At 43.7% G+C, this 23,419-nt stretch overlaps 1 protein-coding gene across 1 annotated transcript in view; it reads right to left on the minus strand.

Annotated features, from left to right (window-relative positions):
• LOC8036043 (protein obstructor-E) overlaps nt 1-7,472 on the minus strand; it is a 39,938-nt gene extending 32,466 nt beyond the window's left edge. Inside the window, exon 1 of the mRNA XM_029990612.3 lies at nt 6,999-7,472. Coding sequence (XP_029846472.1) covers nt 6,999-7,038 — 40 coding nt within the window. The 5' untranslated portion in view covers nt 7,039-7,472. The remainder of the gene's footprint in view (nt 1-6,998) is intronic.
• Between the last annotated feature and the right edge of the window lie 15,947 nt (nt 7,473-23,419).

Here is a 23,419-nt window from a genome sequence, read left to right on the forward strand (position 1 = left end):
CGCTGATAAGTCTTTTTTTAGACGTTTTAGACCATTATAAATATTATACGCTACTGATGGTAATAAAAATGACATTTTTAAAGGCCTAGAAATAAAATACAAAACATTCGCCAGAAGCTAGAAGTCATCATAACCAGATATCAGTCAGCTGCTAACTGGTGGAAATTTACGGATATGCCTGGCAGCCTCCACGGAAATACCAAATAATTGCCTGCTTGCGTAGACTTGGAAAGCATTGAAAAATTGTATCTCCTGCTATTCAAAAATTTTACGCGATATATCTATGTTTAGTGGGCATATACTGCAGTTAGGAGGGCTCCTTTTTGAACGTTAAAGACGTCGGCAAGCTCCTTTCCCGAAACTGTTATTATAAGAAAAACGGCATTTATGGTGCCGCTTCGCACGACATATTATTCTGTTTATGGAAATAAATCCTCCCTACTAAAAGGAGAATAGGGTGTCGCTCTGACAGGGAAATTAAACCACAAGACGAAAGAAAACGAAACTGAATACAGGAAAAACAACGCGGTGTCTGCCCCTTTTTCGTTCCTTGTCAACATTATGTACGTCTAAAATTAACAACTGTCTTGCTTACTGACCCCTCACCAATGAAAGTTGACGATGTAAGGACCATTGAAAGTGAAGAAAACAATAATAGAAACAAAATATTTTTACCCCCTGAACAACTTAAATGCGATGGAAGCAGCATAAAACCAGTAACAATTAACCTAAACCACAGGCGGTACTTAACAGAGGCTCATAACCATGGTTACATATGCAGCGTACCCTGCTCGTAAAGTCCAAAAGGGCAGTGAAAACGAAATCGCACACTTCCCGCTAAAGTTCCGTGTTCCGCACTTGCACAAGGCAGTTATTACCTCACGTTAACCAAAGTTTTATGTGACAAGAACAGTAACGCACAATATTAACATATCCCACTAGGAAACAAAATTAGCAGACTCGGTCCGACAGTACTCGCTCGCATATGAAATATAAAAAGACGTTGTGAGCGCACGTCTTTTACATTTTTTTTTTTTCAAGGAATCAACGGTGAATGCGAGATAGGCTTGGAACACGAAGCAGAAAAACAGGTTAATGCAGAGTAAGGCAATCGTAAAGAGCTGCATTATATGGGACCGATATGCGAACTGGAGGAGAGCAGTGCGTCGTGGGACTTGCTTCTGTGAAGTAGATTGATAAAAAACACACCGCGCTCTGCTCATCGGTTCATTTTAATTATGTGAATAAATAATGTATGCTTCGAGTTAACAAGAATATTTGGATAAAGGTGGTACATAAACGAGCGAGCTTGAAGTTTTATTTTGTAAAGTCAACTTATACGGACTCTCAACTGACGAAGTAACATTGCTGAGCAAAGGACAGAGGCTCTTATTCATTTGGAACCTAGGTATATTCGCCCAGTAAATCAATTAATTAAATTTAGTAGCAGTATGAGGCGTTCAAACACAACTGCTACACTTCACCTCAACCAATAAAAATGGCAAAAAGAGAAAGTGACAAATCGCTGTGATGAGCCCAAGGAACACCTGTCTGGCGTGGTGTCTTAAGCGAACAATGGTAGGTTAGCAAGCTCTACTGGCTCCATGAAAGTGCGTGATGTGGATATTCTCGAGTCTTGAGACTATCCTTGTACGCTAGCTTGCCCGGCTGGAGGAGTCGACATGAATGAGTGCCTTTGTTTTCACACGGGAGGCATAATCGTAGCTCCGCTTGCATCGCGTGCTCGGTCGTGCGGAGCAAGAACCGATGGGTCAGCCACCCTTGAAGAGCGCCAGTGCTTTTTTTTTTCTAGGTCTTCAGACGGCGCTGGGGTAAGCGCCTTCCTCGTCAACAATTTCAAGGTCGCGTTCAGCACGCGCGTTCTTCGAACACTTTGCCGCACACAAGTACTGATTTGTAAGCTCAGCTTGGGTGAATTGTGCGTATTTCACTCATTGTTCGGGTACAGTCAGTGGGTCGACACGTTGAACTGGGCACGTTTACGTATGCCACAGCTTATAGATATTCAAGTTATCCTCGCATAACGTTGCGGCCTTACAGTGGTAACTTTGAATGGGTCTTCTTTACACTAATTTATTGGAACTACTGCTTGACTTGATTACAATGGTGCTATAAGCTCTTACCTAACGGGTATATACTGTTTGCTATTCATTTGCGAATTAATCGGGGTAATACTGTTATTGCCGTCGGGTAAATCTGACCGCGAATGTGACTGTTAGATCACGGCACCTCTATAGACCCTTTCCAAATTTTTTTCTGTTCACGTCGATAACTATCACCATCTGAAAGTGTGGCATCTGCGGCAGACTAATGGCAGCCTACTGCTGGCCGATGAAGGAAGAAGCTAACTACGTGCACTTGATGAAACAAAACAAAGCCTGGTCATTCTAGAGGTTAGTTTAATGAAACCCATAAATCAGATACAAGCGATCCGGAATCTGCGCTCATTTATGACTCGGGAGCAGAAAATCTGTTGGAACAGACTAGGCTCCTAACCCCTACGACGTGGGAACTTTTATCGAGAGTTTTACTCCGGCAAACAGAGAGAAAGAACTGTACGGCAAAGCGCACATACCTGCGTGCCGTTGACGTAGGTAGTGACGACGCCAGATAAGACACTAGACTTTTACCTCCATTAGCATGCGAAAGGTTAGACTCTGAGTCATTACATCGCACTGAATTTCTTAAAGGGTCTATTGCTCCGAAGTAGGGTCTGTCGTATCTATTTTCTCCGCTGCAGGTGTAGATGTTTTGTTTCTTTTTTTTTTTTTTTTTTCACAGCAACGCATTCGCGTCTGCGCTAGCGAATGAATAATTCTCTCTACTGCATAGATAGCAAGTTTCTTGTTTTGTTCACGGTGCGTCATATTATCGAATACGTTGATCGAGACACCTTTGTTATCGCTGTTTTTCTCTTTTCGAGAAAGAGGTGCACTCCGTCTGGCTTATACAAGGGGAGCGATCGAGCGGCCGTGTACATACGGACGTCCTCGAAGATACGCCCTTGACCGAGCGCCATTAAGTAACCTCCCTCGACGGTGAGGCTTGATTCGGCTGTTTATAAAAATCTGTTTTGTTCAGGGCCCTCCCCTAGCTTCAAAAAGGGAGCCTCTGTCCGCGCTAAGGTATTTTCTGGCACACGCGCTTGTGCACTCCGATGACATCTGGGCTTTCCCTTGTGATTGTTTATCACGTTTTTAAGAAATTCACTCACGCTATCATCATTTCTCGGCGGAAACGCATAGCGTTGGCTCCCATTTTAAAAGTATTTGGCGGCTCGAGGTTTGCTTCTCTCCTTCGTACCTTAACATGTATGGCAGCAGATGCGACAGGCGGGGGCTCCTTGCTTTGCAACAGGGCTAAGATCCACAGATTCCAAAAAGAGCACGTGCCAAAGCTATAAGCTCACCCTTTTAGCCTCGGGTGCGGCATGCATAAAGGTGATGTCGGGTAGAGCTTGCTTTGACACGTGCTATTAGCACTCAATTCAACAAGGATTCTTCTCACCGTAAGACATAAAAATCGAGGCGCCCTAGGTCGGACGGTTGTTGGAGTTGCACTTAAGGCAGTTACTCTCACGCTTTCGCGTTGTAAATAAAAAAAAATGTATATAAATAAAAAAGCATTTACAATGGCAGAGTTTCTGGTAACTTCACGACCAACTCGAAGGTACGACCGTTAAAGGTATGATGACAAGGCCGAAAGTGATCGAACCGTTCATTACCGACGAAGCCCCACTGTTCTCGAGAGAACAGAAAGGTCACGCCTTCTTAAGCGTACAAAACGTTTTTATGAAGTTACCTCTACCGTATTTAATAAGAATGGCGTTGTTTGGTTCAACGTTTCAACCTCGAAATGTACGCACCTGCAGGCTTGCTAATACGAAAAACTGACACTGTCGCACCTGATATACAGGAAACGTTATAGGTTAAAGACGAGTGGCGCACGTTAAGCTACCTGAAACTCCTGTTTCATTTGTTTACTCGCACTTCTAATTATTTTGTATATAGTTGAATGTGCCTTGATTGGAGCGCTTCCCTTCGTATGCATTTCAAGACAATCCGTTTGGAGCACTTCTTTCACTGACTGCCTTCCACCTTTATTGTCCGTCACCTTATAGAGAACGAAAGCTCGTCGAATTGCCTAAAACCGCTTTTTTCTTTCTCCCTCGGGAGTTGTGTATGCAAACTCATTGTTATTATTACTGTTATAACATTGCTACTGCTAACATTACATTGGGATTACGATTATCATCAACGTTATTTAAAAGCTCGGAACTAAAATGTCCCCCAAAGACACAACGAGCTCACATCGAGTCCAACCGCAGCCACCGCTACGATCCGATGGATACAAATCAGCAGCGGCAAACGTCAGTCGTCACCTTTGTGCGTTTACTATTTTCGGCTGAATAAATCACGCACAGAAACTTCCCAGGGTCATACGCAGTCGCTGTGCGTAATTTATTTAGCCCCTGATTGCAGATGCAGAAACACTATGGGCGCCGTCACGGTACACTTCGGGCTCTATTAAGCGGAGTATATACTGCCTGTTTTTTTCGAAGACGCTAAACGCCTAAGGTCTACTGCAAGAAGGACACAAGCCCGTTATCTATTAAAGCATGAAAAGCTTTTTAACGCTATCGCCCCACCCCCATATCCCAAAAGTTTGTCCGTCAGTCCGTTCGTGCATTTTTCGCTAAATTTGGCGGGAAAGGTAGCGTCAAGTGACGTTAGATGACGTCACGTGATCTAGACACCCTGGGGAAATTGACGGAACGTCACCTATACTTTAACACACTTTCCCTGCTGAATTTAGTAGGAAAATTCCCTTCTTGTGGCAAAAACATCGATTCAGTTTCCCCGCTAATTTTAGCGGGAAATTGACGTCACGTGGCTTATGCACCAATTCAGTTACCCGCTAAGTTTTGCTGGAAAATTCACGTCTGGTGACCTAGACGCCAATCTAGTTTCCCCGCTAAATTTAGCGGGTAAACCGACGTCACGTGACCTGACATAATGCGATCTATACAACCATTCAGTCAGCTTTGATGTCTTCAGTGGACAGTCGCCGGTTTAGACAGCATGGCAACACCATCGAGGAGCGTGGACATGAGAGGTGACATTTTAATCCTTTGGTTCACGAAGCGGAAGAGATCGATTTCCGCTGGATGACAACGGTTTAACAGCAAAGCTTTGCCGCCGTGCAATTGTGCGTGAAACCAAGTACACTTTGCAACGCAAATTAAGTCATTTCCATGCGTGGGATAGGCCGTGATGCAAAGGTTCGCGAAATACGCGAGAGGGCGCTAGCGTAGGCGTCTGAAGAGCGCCCTTGCTGATTCATGATGAGTAGTTGTTGGCGTCATCGGGGAATTCGACTGCGGTGGGAATAGCGTAGGCAGTAAAGAGAGTGGAAGCTAGCAGTGCGGGCCTCGTTCACGCTGAGGTAATGGGCAGCGAGAGTTTAAAGACACATTGGAATGACTGAATTCAAATTTCGAAAGGGCCTGCGTAGTATAGACTTGTATGAAACAGATAAAAACAATGAAAAAGTTTCGGAAAGAATGCATGCACCTCTCATGTAGAATTGTGTATTCTCAAAAGGAGAAGACTCATTAAAATTCTATCTCTGCTTGCAAATACCGGCGAGCAAAAATTAAGCATTTGAACCGTAATCAAGTCTGTGTCGTAAACAATATGTGGATATTTGAGCAGAAATACGCTGAATGCGGATTGAAATACTGCAAGTGAAGGTACATCTTTCGTTTGTGGTTTTTGATGTTGGAAATATGAGCGGCCAACTGAGCAAGCGGGCTGTCTCTAATTTTTTTAAATATACGTGGTATTCTAAATTTCTTTAGTGGCGAAATATTACGCAAATGTGATAAATTGCTCTACTGTTAAAGGTTTTGAAACCGTGTCAGATATAAGGTGGTGCGACAGAGGCCAGTGTGGTAGAAATAGTAGTACACGTCTTAAGTTCACTTTGACGGCAGTGTGATTCATGTTTTGTGACTGATTGACATTTAGTGCGCATGCATCAAGGAAATATAACCTGTGCAGAGCTATAACAGTTGACCTGAGTAAAACGTTTTGACCGCAAGGTTCCCGAGTTCCTGGTACTGAGAAATCTCCAGCTATCAGCGGTTGAATTACGTTACAGCAGTGGAGCAGATAGATAAAATATTGCCGCATTGGTCTCTGGCGACGCGTCGGCAGAAAAGGCACAATACTCACCCCTCTTTTTATAAAATCACATAGACCGGCAAACGCTGGTATAACGTAAAGCCCAACTTACGGGGCCGCATGTGCCCGCGTTCTTCTGGTAGAATAAACATCTGTAGTCCGCCACAAATCTGACAGAAGTGGATGTATGGCGTATTTCGTGTCATGACTCAACACGCTCTGCTTTTGAAATCAATCCACTATTGAGCCGGGATGTCATTTCAAGGACGCGAGAGACTGACCACCTGTTGGATGAAAGAATGTGTATTGCAGTATCCAGGGCAAGGTGTGGCCGCGCGGTTCTGGGGCATCGCCTCAGTTTTAAAGTCGTTTCACGTCTACTGAAGCTTCAGCTTGCAGATAGCAGGCCTCTTCTCCGCACCGGACCTCAGCAATAGTCGCTTTAAAATGAATCTTGATACTATACTACTCGAGAACACGATTTGCAGTCATCCGTTCTTAGCCCGCCATTAAAACTCGGTGAATGAGTGGAAGAGCTATCCATGTGCTGGAGTAACCTCAGTCGACCGCACGCTGGTCGGGCAATACTCCATAGCTCCGGTGCTGGGCCACGCTGAGCGGAGAAGACGAAAAAGGGGTCGCCACGAGCGTCGATTCGGCGGCTATTTGTGCATCGACGGGGGCAGGAGGACGAGACCCGGGAGGAAAGCGAGGAAGCGCCGAGGGGGCGACTGTACAACGACGCGGGCGAAACCCTGCGGTGCCGGGCAGCTCCGACAAGCGGGGACTTACCGGATCCCAGCAGGGCAGCCAGAGCGAGAGCGGCAATCATGGCGAGCGTGCAGCAGAGCAGCCTGGCAAGAGACGTAATACGGCTTCCTGCCACGGTGGCCGCCTTTTCATACCGGTTCACTTTCCGAGTTAGCCTCAAAACCAGGACAGCGCCGCCTAGGGCTGGTCACGTTCTCTGGCCATAGACAGCGGCGGAGGGCGCCCCCACACGCTTTCTTTCTCGCTCTCCACGCAAGAATGCAGGGCCACTGAGATCGTCGTCGCGCCGATGGGGCGACGATAAGCGTCGCCGGCCAAGCTGCCATCCCGGCCATCCCACCGTCCGACGTGGCGATGGTCCATCAAGGACGCGGCTGCCGGACACCCGGGCAGGGCCCTTGCCGCAGCTCCACCTCCGCCCAGCCGAGGGCTCGAAGGGCACTGGCCAACTGATTTCACTGTCGCACCGGCCGATCGAGTCGGGCTCTGTCAACTGGTTTCCTAGGTGGTTCCGCCGATCCCTTCCGTGATCCGTTTGGCTGCTCACGTGACTCGCTCCGTCTTGTCCTACCTCCTCCTCAAAACGTGCGTTGGTTTGACCGCAGCGAGGGTAGAACGCGAGCCAAAAGCTGCGATTTGTCTACGGTAGTCATCAGTTGCTTTGACAAGGCTTTCTAATGTTAGCTTTCAAGTCTACCAAACGGTTTTGATTGTTTTTAGCGAGAAAGCACCTCACAAAGAGCAGAAACTACAAGGGATGGTCACGCGTCGTGGGAACAACTACTACGCTTGGCATGTTCACCCAAGAGGTCAAAAGTAGGTTTGAACCATTCCAAGATAACGGGGGTGCAATCTAGAGAAAGTGCTTGGTGAAGAACTTCTTAACTTAGTTTACGTGTTTGCCTTGTAGGTGATCACGCTGGTGGTTTTGAACTTCCCGTCCAGAAGAGGGAATCTTGCTAGATCGATTCGGGTGCTGGCAACCTGTGTCCCACTGAAACTGCAAGGAACAGTCTGACTTACACTTGGTTTTACCTCATCGATGCTTGTGATATGCCCATTGTTCACATATTTGTCGGCCAATAACACTATCAATGAGGATGAACGGAAAAAAATAATAATATAATTAACAACGGGGTTCCGTTTGTCCATGCAAACATTCTACCCTCGCAGGGTGTGACTCATTATGCTTACGCTTTTCGCGCCTCATGATTCGTCCTTTGGCATTCGTCTCAGCTAATGTCCCAATCTCATTGGCTAATGGAGGAATAAGAGGATGGTTGGTACTCGTTACGCACTGCATTTTTTAAGCTGTCATAGAATATATAGCCCTATTGTTTTCTTCCGATGTGTAATACTTGCCAAGCCTTCACGGTTTTCATTCCTGGCATGAAAGCTAAGGCTGTCATTATAATGAATAGAGAGCGCTACCCGATTCCAAAGTCTCTAGAGTTAATTTATGAGAGCACTGATAATAATTCTTAATTAGGTAAGAGTAATATAGAACACGCGGCATAAAATGAATGCTGTGCGTTACACTGTTGCTTTACATTTAGGAACACACCAACTTATCGGGGAAGAAAAAAGAAAAGACGTTTTGTTTATTTGCAAGGTTCCAGTAATGTGCATATGATGAGTCAAGTTTATGAAATGTTAAAATAACATTTTTACACGTTTATGCACTGAGAAAATATCGCAGCCAGTGCCATTCATTTTATTCCCTCAAAACGTTTCAATTTACCTCTCAATCAATGCATCCGATTATATGCTTTGCAGACGGAACGATTCAACAAATCGGCTTAATATTTTAAACCTCCTCGTACAGTAAAAATATATTGCGATTCACCTCCATTTGTATATTGCAGCTGTCTAAAAACTTTTACTTGAATTCTTTAGTTCTCAATGATATATTTCATCGCATAAATAAAATACACCAAGGACACCAAATATATTAATGAAGGCACTCAAGTTTTTACCATAGTCACTGAGTGACACGGGTTTCCATTTTGCCAGAAAAGTTCGTAACTAATTTATAAGGTTGTGATTGAACTTTAACGTAGCATGCATTGCGTGTAGTTCTAAGCATTACTGTAATGTTCTTTATATTTAAAGGGAAGTTAAAACGTAAAATGCTATACAGTCATGCCGCGTTAATATGAATTCTCTGTTTCCACGAAAGTCGTCCGTAATCTTAACTAACCATAATAACCTAAATACGGCTAACCATCACGTGCACTCTAGATCTCAATTACAAAACTGAAGTGACATTATCAACTTTCATCTTTATATAAATATTCCTGTCTTGAGCTTTTTTATACTATGACAGAGTGCTTAGACTGAGCTTCACGGCACTCTTGAAGAACAGAAGGAATATCATCATGAAAAATTGGTTTAGAAATATGAGTTTTGTACGGTGAGCTGGACGCTACTCTTCACATGATCAGTAATCTGATATTATGCTACAAAATATATATAAGCTATCATGTATACAGTCTTTGAATCAATACTCAAATTAGATACTATTTAACCGCTAAACGTTTGAATCATCAAACATTGCTGCTGTTCCATAAAGTTAAGGAAAGCTGCAGACTTCCGACTTCTTCAAAAATAATTGGTAATACAGTCGTGAATAGTGTGCTTTTGAGTTATAGACCGATTTCAATACTATCATGCATCAATGATAAATGATATGAAAAATATTTAGCGAAAGTAACCGCCTCTTTTAGTTATGAGCTTTGACTCGCTCGCTCATCAGAAAACGTGTTTCGGCGACAAAACGCAGAAAGATGGTTTCTAAAAGGTTACAGGCATCAATTATCGGCTCTTACAGAATTAAACAATTACTCTCGAGCTACTTCCAGACCTTTTCAGACTCTCCGATGTATAAACACCCTTCAATAGTATATCTGAATTGTTAAAAAAAAAACCTGCTTTTTGGGGCGGTCTTACAGTGTTTTTGTTTGTAACTGAGGTGCGATGTGCACCAGTCCTTAAGAGAATCTTTCATATGCCAGAGAACTACGTCTTCTGAGACATGTTCTAGATATAATCAACAAGAGCTTATTCAATTGTTAATGGTTGTTAAAAATACAGTTTACGGTTTGAAATATTAATCTCCAGGAACAAACGAGAGTGTAAATGGCGCTTGCAGTATTCTCGCCTGAAAATGATTTTAGATTTTCTGTATTAACAAAAAATAATACTCCAAATAATTCAGTAAACTTGTCAACAGGATCAAAACATTTAGACAAACAAAAAGGCAATCCATTAAAGATATAAAAATTGTGAAAAAGATTGAAATGGTTTAGGATCCTGCTACATTTAACAATGCACCCGAAAACCTTCAAAATGATTTACCTCGAAAGCAGACGAAAAAATAAAAAGGTTAATTTTGCCTTTCAATCAAGTTGCGTTTAAGGAATCACTTTACATGTTAAGTATGTTGACTAATATGAATAGACATATTCTGGAATGCTATTGTTTGTTGATGGTGTCTTCTGTTTTTCACTGTTAGTTGTTGGAATGGAATGTAAAATTTCGTGAAATGCCAAAGGATTCGTGAAATTTACATTGATATGTATCAAGATACATTGTGCACGAACCTGGGTTAATTGTAAATTATTGTTATGCGTTCTTGTGCAATTTCTTTCTTTTAAATATCTACATTTTAAGACCTCCGAATGTGCTCCGGTTCCCACATACAAGCGTGCTACTTCCTGAGCGGGCAAGTGGCTTGCTGGTTTATAATTTTAATAAAACTAATTGCTATTCGTTAATAAGAATAGCAACACCAAAAGCTGTATAATGTTCTGTATGTTTTTTTCTTGTTTTTTGCAAGTGCCGACTGATCTGTCCAAGTCTGTATGGGAGGCAGGTACCTGTTAAGCTACGTAATGTAGCTTTTTTCCTGTCTCCTTCTCCAAGCGGGAGTCAATAAAAATGAATTGAAATGAAATATTTAAGTGAATCAACTTTTGCATTTTATACACACGGCGCTTACGTTGTATAATGATCAATTGAACATTTCTTGAATAAATTTTGGTTGTGGTAGAGTTTAACCCAGTCTAACTGAGCTGCCCAGGTTAATGAACAACGGTCTTTATTCATTAACATTAATTAAGAAAAATAATGGGCCAAATACAAATCCTTGGGGATCATTTGAGCATACGTCAATAATTTACAAAGCATGCATTGAATTTAGAATCCAGTCTTATTTTAGAGCGCAGCTCTTAGGCGCCCGTTTCCGGCTTGAGCGGCGACGCCATCAACGTAACCGCGCGTTGCATTCTGGGAGGTTCCCATAATTACGTCACACGTGACGCCACGTGTGACGTCACGAGAGCAAAATTTTCCCGCTAAATTTTCCCGGTTTGAGTGGCGTCACGTGTGACGTCATGTGATGCCACAAGGGTAAAATGTTCCCAGTAACTTTAGGGGGAAATTTTACCCTCGTGACGTCCCATGTGACGGCACGTCAGACGTGACGTCACGTGTGATGTCACGAGGGTAAAATATTTACTAAAATTTTTCCGGAAACATTTTCTCGCCAAATTTAGTGGAAAAATTTTACCCTCATGACGTCACACGTGACGTCACGTCAGACGTCACGTCACGTGTGACGTCACAAGGGTAAAATTTCCCCGCTAAATTTTGGGGGGAAAATTTCCCTAGAAAATTTAGCGCAAATATTTTCCCGCTAAATTTAGCAGAAAAATATTCCGCCAATGAGATGAAAAGTTGGGTGAGTTGGTTGATTTAGCCGGAAACTTTTAGCCTCTTGACGTCACACGCGAAGTCACGTGTAATGCCACGTGTGACGTGACGTGACGTCAGACGTCACGGCACCCTCCTCTGCGTACCCTCCCCCCTCCTCCTCAAGGGCTGCGCTTTAATTCGTCATTACAGGGAATTGTAAACGTCCCTATTGAAAATTCTATCAACACACGTAATTTGGGACACTGACTGCCAGTCAGCAGCCCTGGTGGACCGTGCCCTGATGGTCCATCAGATGACGTCTGACTGCCACTGCCATGGGGATTTCATCAAGGGCAGCATCTATATAAAAGCTCCCATTCCGAGGTGTCCATCTTGGATGGCTATAAAATGGTTCACAAGCCGAGGTGGCCATCTGGCATGGCTGTGAAACGGTTCACCAATCCTTAAAATGAACGTAATTCACGACATCGAAAATCAGGAAAAGTGTGTACCCGCCCTTATTTTAATTTTTTCTTTTTCACTTTTGAAGTTTGCGTTTTCGGGCAAAAGGGACATTCGTTTACAAATTGGACCACATGCTCCCTAAGCATGTTTCAGAGAAACGCCCTCGATGTCTGAACCAACCTTTCGGGACGACCGTATACACTTTAATTCACAAAATAATGCGACTCTGTTGAAGCTAGAGAGCAAGCATGCATGCTAGGACGGGTTCACATCACAAGAGCGAATGACATTTTAGCGAACAGCAACATTTGAGCGAATCGACGTTTTAGCGAATAACGGGGCCGCGCGTTAACCCATCCGTGGCGCTGCGCTTTACGCCGCTTCGCGGCGGCAGTCTGCGGCAGCTCATTACAAAAAGATGAACCCACTTGGCCCACCCGAAAACGCCGCTTCGCGGCGTCCGACTATTCGCTAAAGTGTCGTTCGATGAAACGTGGGCGTTCGCTAAAATGTCATTTGATCAAGTGAGTGCCTCTCTGCTAACGACAGACAGCCCTGGCTTCCACGGACGAACACGAGCAGCTGACATACCTGAACTACGCTCGCGGATGCTTTTTGTTTGCGCTCTTCATGAAACAATAATAATGAGCTTCGACAGAACGGTAAGGCCAAAAGCCCACACCAGATAGAAAGGTGTAAAATTTCGAGCCAGAACCTCTCGAACCAAGTCAAGAGCATTTCCGTATTGCAGCGCGAGGTTCCGACAATGAGTCACCGCTCTAAAGAATGCTTTGGCTACATATGCAGTTAAGCCTTCAGCGTGTTATGCAAAGCAGTCGTACATCAATCGCTGTACTTCAGTTCTACTCACCTGCAATGTAGAGTACTTTCGCGTCGTAGAACCCTCCTTTCGTTCGCGCGTCTCCGGCCCAATAGACCTGGTACACCTTGTCGTCTTCAACTACACCGCTAAAGTTACTCACATAGTCGGGACTCACGACAGACTGGGTCTTGTCGAGGAGAAATTCTACTAAAACAGTGGTTCTCAAATGGGGGTCCGGAAAACCCTCAACAAATTTTTTTTTTTTTTAGCTGGCACGTTTTGATGAACTGACCGAAATAAAGTGATGTGGCACCTTTGTTTTATGTTTTTCTGCTACGTAGCAATAAAAGGCACCTGTTTCATGCTCCAGATGTGTTAACTTACTAACGTCCCCCCCCCCTCCCCCCCCCCCCCATCACTGCCAGCGGTCCGCAAGGGGTCCCCGGCACTGCCATGGCTGAGAACCACTGTACTAAAACATAAGACATTGTAGAGCCCAGGCAGGATTGACAGGTTGCAGCAAGCGTGCAAACAAAACGAGTCGAGAGTGATCGTTCATGGAAGCTCGGCGAAGCCTCTGTGGGCGAAGCGAAAGTAGAAAGCGGCGTGTTCGGGGTTTCGGCGGGCTTCTGATCAGGCTTGTCGGGTGCCCTGCTTGTCATATCTCTATCATCAGCGGTTTTCGGGGCTCGCGTCCCGAAATCGTTTTTCGAGAATAGATTATTTTTCGTATTCATAGATTTGACAAATTAGTGGTATCCGAACAAACTATACGTCCTTTGACCGTACGTCTGTCTGATCGTCAAAGCTTTTTGACGTCCAGCCAAAGACAATCGATGTACAATCAGAATCGCCACCAAGAAATCTTGACGGCATTTCGCGGCGGCCGGCTGCCACCAGGATACCCTCAGAAAGCCCACAAGCGGAGCCTGACTGGAGTTTGACTGTCGGTCAGAGCAACTTGATGGCCAGTCATACATGCTTGACGTACAGTCAGGCACAGTCAGCGGTCCACTAGAAAACATTGACTGCCAAACAGGGTTACATTGATGGATTTATTTTTCATTCGGGGTCTTTCGTTTTTTTCAATCAATCAGATCTTATAAGAAATCAAAGATCGCGCATACACACACAAATCACCATCTAAGCTTATGCGGCTAGTGCGTAGGGTCTCGTAAGAGTTTTAAAGAAACACGATTTCAATACACGTATATACATATACTGTATCACATACTTTTCTGAAGCCAAAATAAAAGAACCATGCAATTGTAATTTCCTTCTTTACTTTATTTGGTTTGTGTAGGTTTAATATCATACTTACATCCCAAATAAAGTAAGTAATGTGTGCATAGTAAAATGTACAATAATGTATTGTAATAAAATGTGTACATGATATGTTTAAATAATACAGCTCTATATTTTATCATTTTTTTTTAGTCAGCGTATTGTTTATACACAAATACAAATATTTCCTTCATTTTCCTTCACCACCATCTTGGCTTCTCATTTCTTCCTCATAACCAATGCTATAGCGCCATTTGAACGCACTTAATAAGGAGGTTTGTAATATTTCTGTGAGAGGTTTTTTATGTAATCTAGATAATGTAAACGACTTATTTTTCGCGAGCTCAATATTTCGCGATTTAGATCAAAGTTAAAGTTTTGGAATAATTCGCAGATCCTAATTTTCGCTACGCGGTGGGAGCTCAATATAGCTTCAAATGTGTATAAATTTTACTGTAATTGTTCTCGGGACCTATTTTTCGCGAATTGTAGGCGATTCACGAAATTCGGAAAAATCAGGTCATCGCGAAAACTAAATCGCTTACAGTACTTGCATGCTTTGGTTGTCTTCTGTACTTTGTGAGTGCAAACGAATAGTCGAGCACGATTTCGGGCCTTAACCTTCATATTTGAAAGTGTATTTCTTCACTAAATCGCTAAAGTAGTGTGTTAAGTAACATTGGTATAGTGCAGGTTACGAAATGGGTGAATGTCTAATTACCGATAAATAGCAAAAAAAAAAATACAACTATCACTAGAGTAAATATTTGACTTTATTATTTGTTATAAATTATATCTTGCTTTCTAAGTAGTTTGAAAAATAAATGTACGCTGTTGTGTATATTTGATCGTTTACTTTCCCAGCAGGCAAACATGGTCTTCAAAACTGAGTGAAGTACGCAATGATTTTATAGAGTAATGGGTAATTATTAGTAATCTTAGCGTTAGCAAACAGGGTAAATATGTTGGTTTTATATGAGGTGTTCGCAAGTTTTTTGTCCTGAACATTTTACCAGAAACTAAAATTCTTGATTTTCCCACAAGATGTTTATACAAAGCGTTCCTGTATATGAACGCTTTGTATGTGAACGCTTTGTATTTGAACCCTTTCATGAAAACGTTGCTCCGTGGGTTTCTAAAACAAAACATAGGGTCCTGTTGTCTTTATTTAATTTATTTTCTTTGTACCACGTCACCTTGTTAATATTGTCTTGCATTTTAGCGGAACCATGCTGTATATTGATCTGCTTATAAAATTACAATAAGAAGGGAGGTATTTATGAAATACTACTTTAGTTTATACTTCATGAAGGTGCTTTTAGTAAGAGTTTGTCAAGCAGAACCTGGACAAATTACTTAAAGAAATCTATGCGTAGTTTACCTGTCTGTTTTAGACTTTTAAATGTCAATGTGAAGTCCCACACAGACACGACATTGTTTGGTAGAATAAATAATTCAGTTCTATATAATTTCTTACGATCTTACTATTGTGTGCATTAAATTTGCGGGGTGACAGATGAGTGAAAATTATGTAAGACGTATAATGTAAATTTTTTTATTATGCGTTTTCATAGATTTACCACATAGACGTCATCTCAAAACCATGAGTATATCATTATTAAGAAAACAAAACAGTATAAAAAGTGCCAGAAAGCTATTTTTCGAATTGTTTCGATGCTACGAGGGTGGTGAAGCGGTGTTTCAAGCAGACTGTCATCCAAAAACAACACGGATCGTCACGAAAATATTAGTAGTTGTGATCAACAAAAACAAAGGTGATGTGCTATTTTGAATTTTACCACACGCTGAATTAGCGTGAAACTTTCCATGGTTCGACTAGGGTGACCACCCGTCCCGCGACTCGCGGGACAGTTCCGCATTGAGGGCTCGTGTCCCGCGTCCCGCAAGAAATACCAACATCTTTAAAATGTCCCGCATTTCACATTGTCGTAAAACTCACTCTTCAAGTTAATGCGCTGCCGGACAAGGGGACACGGGGAAGCGCGGAGGTCGCTGGTAATCGTATGGATCCTAGTGGGACACCATTTTCAATTTAAGCACTGCGGGAAGCGACTGTCGTTCTTGCAGGAGACCCGACGCGCATGCACCGTTGTGCCTCTCCCTTTGGTGGAAAACTATCGTAAGATTGCTCGCCGAAAGTTTAAATATAAAATATTGTATTTATTTCCATATCGCTGTGTCAATCCGAAAGGGTTGCTGTGGATTTTTTTAGTGAAGACAGTCATACAAGCAAAAAGCCTGCAACTCAGAACGGTCGAAAAACAACATAATGTTAAAACATATGTGTAGGACCATGTTGATAAAAGTAAGCATTTACAAGAAACAATAACGCGAAAAAAATTTACTGTTTTTTAACTTCATTTTTTGCATTGCGTTCTGCTGCAGTTGATTTTTCTGCTTTCAACTTCAACACATTAAATAACATATTTGGCTTAAAGGAATATTACTGGGAGCGCACTCTTTTGGCCTAATTGCTACAATACAATTTGCACGTGTATAGACAGCACAGGATATTAAATATTTTAACAGAGCTTCGGTTCGTGGTACCCGTGTTTATAAATTTCCTCCCCGCTCCCCTTTCCGCGTGTCCCGCAATTAACTAGCAGGAAGGTGGTCACCCTAGGTTCGACACTGACGTTGCCTGGAGTTACCACAGTAATTAAGAGATGACATCGCAACACAACTCTATGAAGTTCAACGCAAGACTAGAATTCTTTATTTGGGGCGGAAGACTGCCGTGCAGCGCACATTTCAAAGCGAAAGTGAGTGTCTTGCAAGATTGTCACCCATTCAACTCAGGAAACGCATAGTTCTCTCCGGTCATGCCTAAGATTCTGTTTCAAGATATTGAAAGGTTGATGAAATATTTTTAATGTTATTTTAAATAATAAAAGGAACTTCAGGTGCTGAATGAACAACAAAAAGTTCTTAAAGTCATTGAATAACCATATAAATGTTTAGAACTTTCAAGCAATATACCAGAAATTGTACGAAAAAAAAACATGAGACAGCGAATACTGTACTCTATTCAAGAAAAAACATAATTATTAAACTGCCCAAAATAATTTTAATAAAATTGCAGAAAAAAAGAAAGATGAGTTCGTGTTACCACTCTAGGAAAAACCGCTCAGCTGCAAAAAGAAAATAAGTTCAATGATCGTGAGGGTAGAGAAAGGCGAAATAAAATAGCATTTTGTATGCCTGAAGCGAACTACGGGAAACTGCAGCTAAAGGGAAAGTGATGTATTATGCTGTTTTTTTTTTTTTTTCAAACTGGAATAGTCGTCACGTCTGTCGAATAGATCCACGGCCTTGTTCCAACGCGGCGCGATAAAATTAGACCCGCCATTTTGAGACAGATTCCTACAGTAACACAGTTATAGTTTTCTTGAAGTAAAAAAAATTACACGCCTCAGCGTGAGCGTATATAATGCAAGATGATGTCAAGTTGGTTTAATGCAGCGATTATGAGTGTGTAGCACAAGTGGTCAGTCAGCAGCCAAGTCGGCAGGAAGGCGGCCCCAGATTCCAAGATCCCCAGCCAAGTCGAGCGAGATCGGCGGAGCCACACTTCGTCTTATTTCCTAACAGTTACCTCCCCCGGCAGAAAAAGAGCCAGTCCACCGGCAGACGTCAGGAGGGGTTACAGCGACTGGCGGTGGGACGACTGTAGTCGGGCTACGAGAACGGTGTTGGTTGACTTGGATCGTTGGTCACGAGGCGGGGCGCCTGGAGCAACCTCGCAGTTTGTAGTCGAACTGCGAGGTTCAACGACGAACCTCGCAGTCGAAAGGTGTTCTTGTAGGGTGTTAAAAGGGCCGATAAATTGCTTCTGAAGTTTCTGCCGCTCCCCGGCGAAACGTCTGGATTTCCAAATCAGTCCTTTGTTGCCTGCCAACTTTCTAGGATTGATCACTCTTAGGCATTGCCTATTGAAGCCTTTGGTGTTGCTGTGACTGAAGCATGTGAACTCTGGCAAGCTGTCTTGTTTTTTCTGCACGATAAAGGACTTCGTTTGTGTAACCATCGAGTCGATTCTCGTGCGATGTACTGTAGTAGAGGGAGTATCCTGTCACGACCTGGCGGCTGGCGTTGTAAGCGTGCGCTACAGATAGAAAGAAGGCTTGTGTCCCAGTTTATGTGGTCGTCTGCTAGATATATTGTGATCGTGTTGGTTAACGTGCGATTTAAACGATTGGTGAGGCCATTCGTTTGCAGATGATACGCACTTCTGCCGTGAACGGAATTGGTGAGACGTAGAACTTCGTGAAGGACCTCAAGCCATAAAAGGAGTACTGTGTTGGGTGTTTATGTATTATGGGGCACCATGGCAAAGTAAGATGGAATAAGAAAATAAGTTAGCAACTTCGCGCGCTGTTGCGGCTTATACCGCCTTTGTTTCAGCGGAGACGTTGTTTGTGTAGTCCTCTTTTTCTCGTCCTTCTTTTTCCTTCTTCCGGTGTCTCAGGTTTTGTTATGTCTACAATTATACAGTTGCTAGTCATAGCGACGGATGGGTAGGGACGGATAAAGCCTGTAGCAATACGCTGAAATTGATAGTTGGGAGGTAGAATAGGACTGATGTACCTGCAGGTCTTGGTTTTTATTTCTCCTTCTCTTGTCTTGGCGTTCTCCTTCTCGTTCTCCTTCTCTTCTCTTGGTGTCAACTTTCGTATTCCTCAGTCTCGGGTTGCTTCGAAATGTTCAGTATACAACAGCTCACATGCGGCTCTACGTCCTGTTATTTTGATGTAGGTTTTTTTTTTTTTTTTGTGCCTGGCATTGGTGGCGTGTTCTAATGTATCAGGCGATGATGCATTGCATGCCGTTCCAAAAGTACTTTGTGCGAATTCTGAGGAACGTTTTCGCAAATTCGAGGTGGCTAGCGGTGGGTCGTCGTGGTGCGCAGGACGATTTTTTATTTTTTTTTGAAGATGGCGTAGATGCAAAAGTAACAAAATAGTTTTATGGCCTAGTTGCTTAAACATAGTACACATACTTAGCGCAATAGACGAACACAGAAACAATGAGTAGACAGGACAAAGTGCTCTGTTTGGAGGGAACAGCGCAAAAAGGACGTAGGACGAGGTCGAGAAACACACAGACAGCCCCCTGTCCGTGTGTTTCTCGACCTCATCCTACGTCCTTTTTGCGCTGTTCCCTCCAAACAGTATGTACCACCAACTAGCCCAACTACATGCCTTGCCAAAGTGCTCTGTCCTGTATACTCCTTTCTCTGTTCGTCCATTGCGCTAATTTTGTGAATCATATGTAACCATAATAGTTCTTGTAAGTCATAATTACGGCTGTACATAACTTTTTCTCGAAAAGTGAATATGCTCGTACGGCCTTTTGTGTGTGTAGTAATGTTCGTGCACGCGTCTTGCAGGGGACCAATGATAGGTTGCAGCGAAGCGTCTGACTGTACCTTTCCTTGGATGTCAATGTTGCCAGGGGGATCGGTGGCCCAGTGGGCCAGCGCACACTTGACTTTTCCGCACGCCAGTACTGATCACGAGCACGTGGATCGAAAGTTCGTGTTGAAGAACCCAGGGATCCTTGGTTCAATCCCCATTCCTCGCCGTTTCGATCTGGATGAGCATCGTACCGGCGTGCGGTCGTGTATCACTACTGCGTGGTGCACTTTAAAGACCCCAGGCTAGCGGTTGTTCTTTACTGGCTAAATTGCTCATCTACAGATGAGACACCAGACGCCGCTTGAGGCTGACTAACTTCCGATTGTGAATATATCCGCAAAACACCATTCTTTTTTTCATGTGACCGATGTTCGCAGCGCTATCCACTGTGCCAAGGCGTGCTAGTAGCATGGTGTGGTTTGGGAGCGGACAGCGTGACAAACTGTTCGCGTCAGGATGGTGTTCACCAGCTTTGTAAACGACGGTGAAAGTGTGATCTGGGAGTTGAAGGACCAGCACCCTAGGACACCGGTGGGGTCTTTTACGCCGGCTAGTCAACAGAGGGCGTTGAGATCCGCTACTATTTGTGATAAGAAATCGCACAAATATGATCGAAAATTTGCATTGCTTTTTTTTTAGAACTTTTGTTTTGAGCTTTTTACAGTTCTGCTAGTATAAGCAATAAGAGTTGCTTATTTTGTATGGTCTGAGCCAAAACTGCTCCAAGGCCGTGGCTGCTGGCGTCGGTTCTTATTTTCGCGTCAGCGCCTTCGAGGAAGTGGCCAAGAATCGGAGCGGAAGTCAATGCCGTTTCGTGGAATTAGAAGGCGCTTGCTGCTTTGCTTTTGTGTCTCCCTTTGCCCCATTGAAAACTCGCGCAGTACCTAAGTAAGCAATTAAGTCATTCGGCGGCATCAGAAAATCCGAGAAGGAATTTACGAAAGTAAGTGCATAATTTGAAAAAAAAAAGTCCGCAGGTCGTTGAGTTTGTTTGGTGCAGGAAATAATTAAAAACCTGCATTTGTCCGGGTTTCGGCGGATTCCGACGGAAATGTCCAAGTGAACCAATACCTTAATTTGCTGGGCAGCGAAAGCATACTTTTCGGAATTCAGTTGCTAGCCAGCGGTGGGGAAAGAGTCAAGGATTCTTCGGAGTGTGAACATGTGCTCGTCAAAAGTAGAAAAAACTATGTCATCGCCAAGGTTGCACGGACATATAGTGGAGCGTTACAAAGTCCACAGGGAATTTCGTATATTATGCGTGTCATCTGAAGTAACAAATGCTGCTTTTGGATCATCGTCACTGGCGAGAAAAATTTGCCAGTATCCTCTTTGGAGATTCACGGAGAGTGCAACGATTCCTGAATAATCGATGGTGTCGTCTATGCTTGGCATGGGGTACACGCCCTTCTTTGTAACTTTGTATTCTTTCTGTAAGGTCCATCTTTTGTCTTAACGAGAACAAAGGGAAACGACTATAGAGTTGGCGATGGTTCAATTACATTCTTCTGAAGCATATCATTTGTATGTGTCTTGATTACTCGACGTTCTGCTATAAAAATTTCGCGCGGCCTAGTTCTGGCTAGTTTTGAGAGGCTAGTGTCAATATGGTGTTTGACAAATGATGTTTCTTCCAGATTACGGTAGTGAAAGTCGAAAATGTCTTTTCACTTCTTGAGGAGGTGGCTTAATAAGTGTCGGTGGTTCACTGGTAGGTGGCAGTCTACCATTTTGTCAACGTTCGTGAAATCATAAGAGGACGTTGATTTTTTGTCAAAGATGATTGTCAAAAGAGAGGCAAAATTGCCTATTCTGTTGCTTCGCAGTGTGGCGACCCGACTTTTAGGTGGAATGATTTGAGGTTATGAACATGCATTTGTTATCCAGTGGTTTAGTTCTCTGTTGGCCAGTGTGGCAAAGGAGAGAGATATGACAATACAATTGTTGCATGCGATGTGGAATTGGGTTCAACAAGACCAAAAACTCCGGTGAGCAGTAGTGTAGGCACAAGGCAGGCAACAACGGCGGAGCGTGGTGGAAGCAATACGTCAATTCCAGCTAGATGAACGACTACAGAACGTTCACAAATAGATTTGGCCACGTCAGAAGTTTTGAGGAACAATTCGTGGCTGGCAAAGTCAATAAATGTTTCTGCTGAGGACAGAAGATCACATCCCGATATAATATTGGTGATGCAGGAGTGATTAAATTACGATGTAACGATTTTCGCCGATGTGGATCGAATGTATCGGATGTCCAAGAGGCAAAACCAAATAACAGTTGCCGAATCGCATCAAGTCTCCTTCTAAAGTCAGAGTAAGTACTGTGTGTAAACGGCGGAAGATGCGGCAGGGAATGAAAGACTTGGCGGCTCCCGTGTCTACTTGGGCGGTCAAGCACTGCTTCCTAATTTCTACTACGATCGGATTTTGTATCACTGTAAAGAGGATACTAGTTAAGTGATGAATGTGTAGCCTGACCTCCACTGTAGCTGCGGGTCGCCATATTGAGTCTGAATTTAGAGAAGGCATAGGGTCGGCGGCATTCAAGGGTGATACGAAACGGTGGCGTGACGGGTATGGCGATGGTGCGTGAGTACGGCGGAATGGCAGTGCACCTGTAGGGTTGTGAGAGCGACAGTCACTTGAAGGCTGGTTATCGTTGACTGTGTTGGATAGATAACGGTCTTACAAAAAGGTATCGGTGTTTCGGCTGGGTTTAGCGTCTCGACGAACAGGAGAATCATCGAAGCTTGCGCGATTGATTTAAAAAGATCATGTCGTGTTGTTCGTTCGCTGACGACTGTATCGGATAATGTGTCCTGGCGCTTGACAGTAATGGAACACTGGGTGCGTTGGTGCTCAGTTCTTTATACACATGTCCTGAGCTGTGCCTGGCATGTCGGAGAATTTCGGCAGACATGACTGGAAGGGCACGGCTGAGGCGAGGAGATGGGAAATGGAGGCGGGTACTGGAGGTGCATAGGAAGCGGTCGGTTTTGTAGGCTGAAAAACGGCGCGCATATTTGAATTACTTCTTTGATTCCGTAAAAGTCGTCACTTGGTTGAGAGAGATATCATGGTGGCTGTAACTGGGCGACGAAGCCACGGAGTTCCTCGCGTATGATTGTACCGGTAAGCGATGTGAGGCTTGAGTCGGAGGTCACTGCTTAGGAAACATCTAGAGGTCGCTCAAAAGGGTTCTGGAGATTCGAGTGGTGGTGAGTTGTTCCTACTGGCGATACTCTGAGAAAAGCCACGCAACATTGGTCGGTGATTTCGGGGCGATGATGGAGAATAGCTCTTGGAAAATCCTTTTAAAGAGGTGGTGAATTGTGTGGTCTCCTGAAATTTCAGGATCGACTTGGCGTCATAGGCCAAGCACGTCTTCGATGTATGAGGTCGAGGCTTCAGATGAACCTTGATTGCGGCGAAAAGCTAGTTATACATTTGTTGTTTGCGGTGTCGGGGCTTTGCAAAGACATCCGTGAAGGCCATCTTAAATCCGCCCCAAGAATTGATGGTCTCCACGTGGTTATCGATCTAGCGAAGCGCGGTGTCCTTGAAAAAAAAATACAACGTCTGCTAGCTGAAAACTGACGTCCCAGCGATTCTATTCTCTCTTCCTTTTGCAGTTTTTGACCCAGTCGTCAACATCTACCTCCGAGGGTTCGTTAAAACCTGCGGACTTCGTTGCCGATGTTGGGAGGCCAAGACGTGTGGCCTATTTTGTCGAGC

Source organism: Ixodes scapularis, unplaced genomic scaffold (assembly GCF_016920785.2).
Source record: "Ixodes scapularis isolate PalLabHiFi unplaced genomic scaffold, ASM1692078v2 PGA_scaffold3__209_contigs__length_174095766, whole genome shotgun sequence".
Classification (NCBI taxonomy): domain Eukaryota; kingdom Metazoa; phylum Arthropoda; class Arachnida; order Ixodida; family Ixodidae; genus Ixodes; species Ixodes scapularis.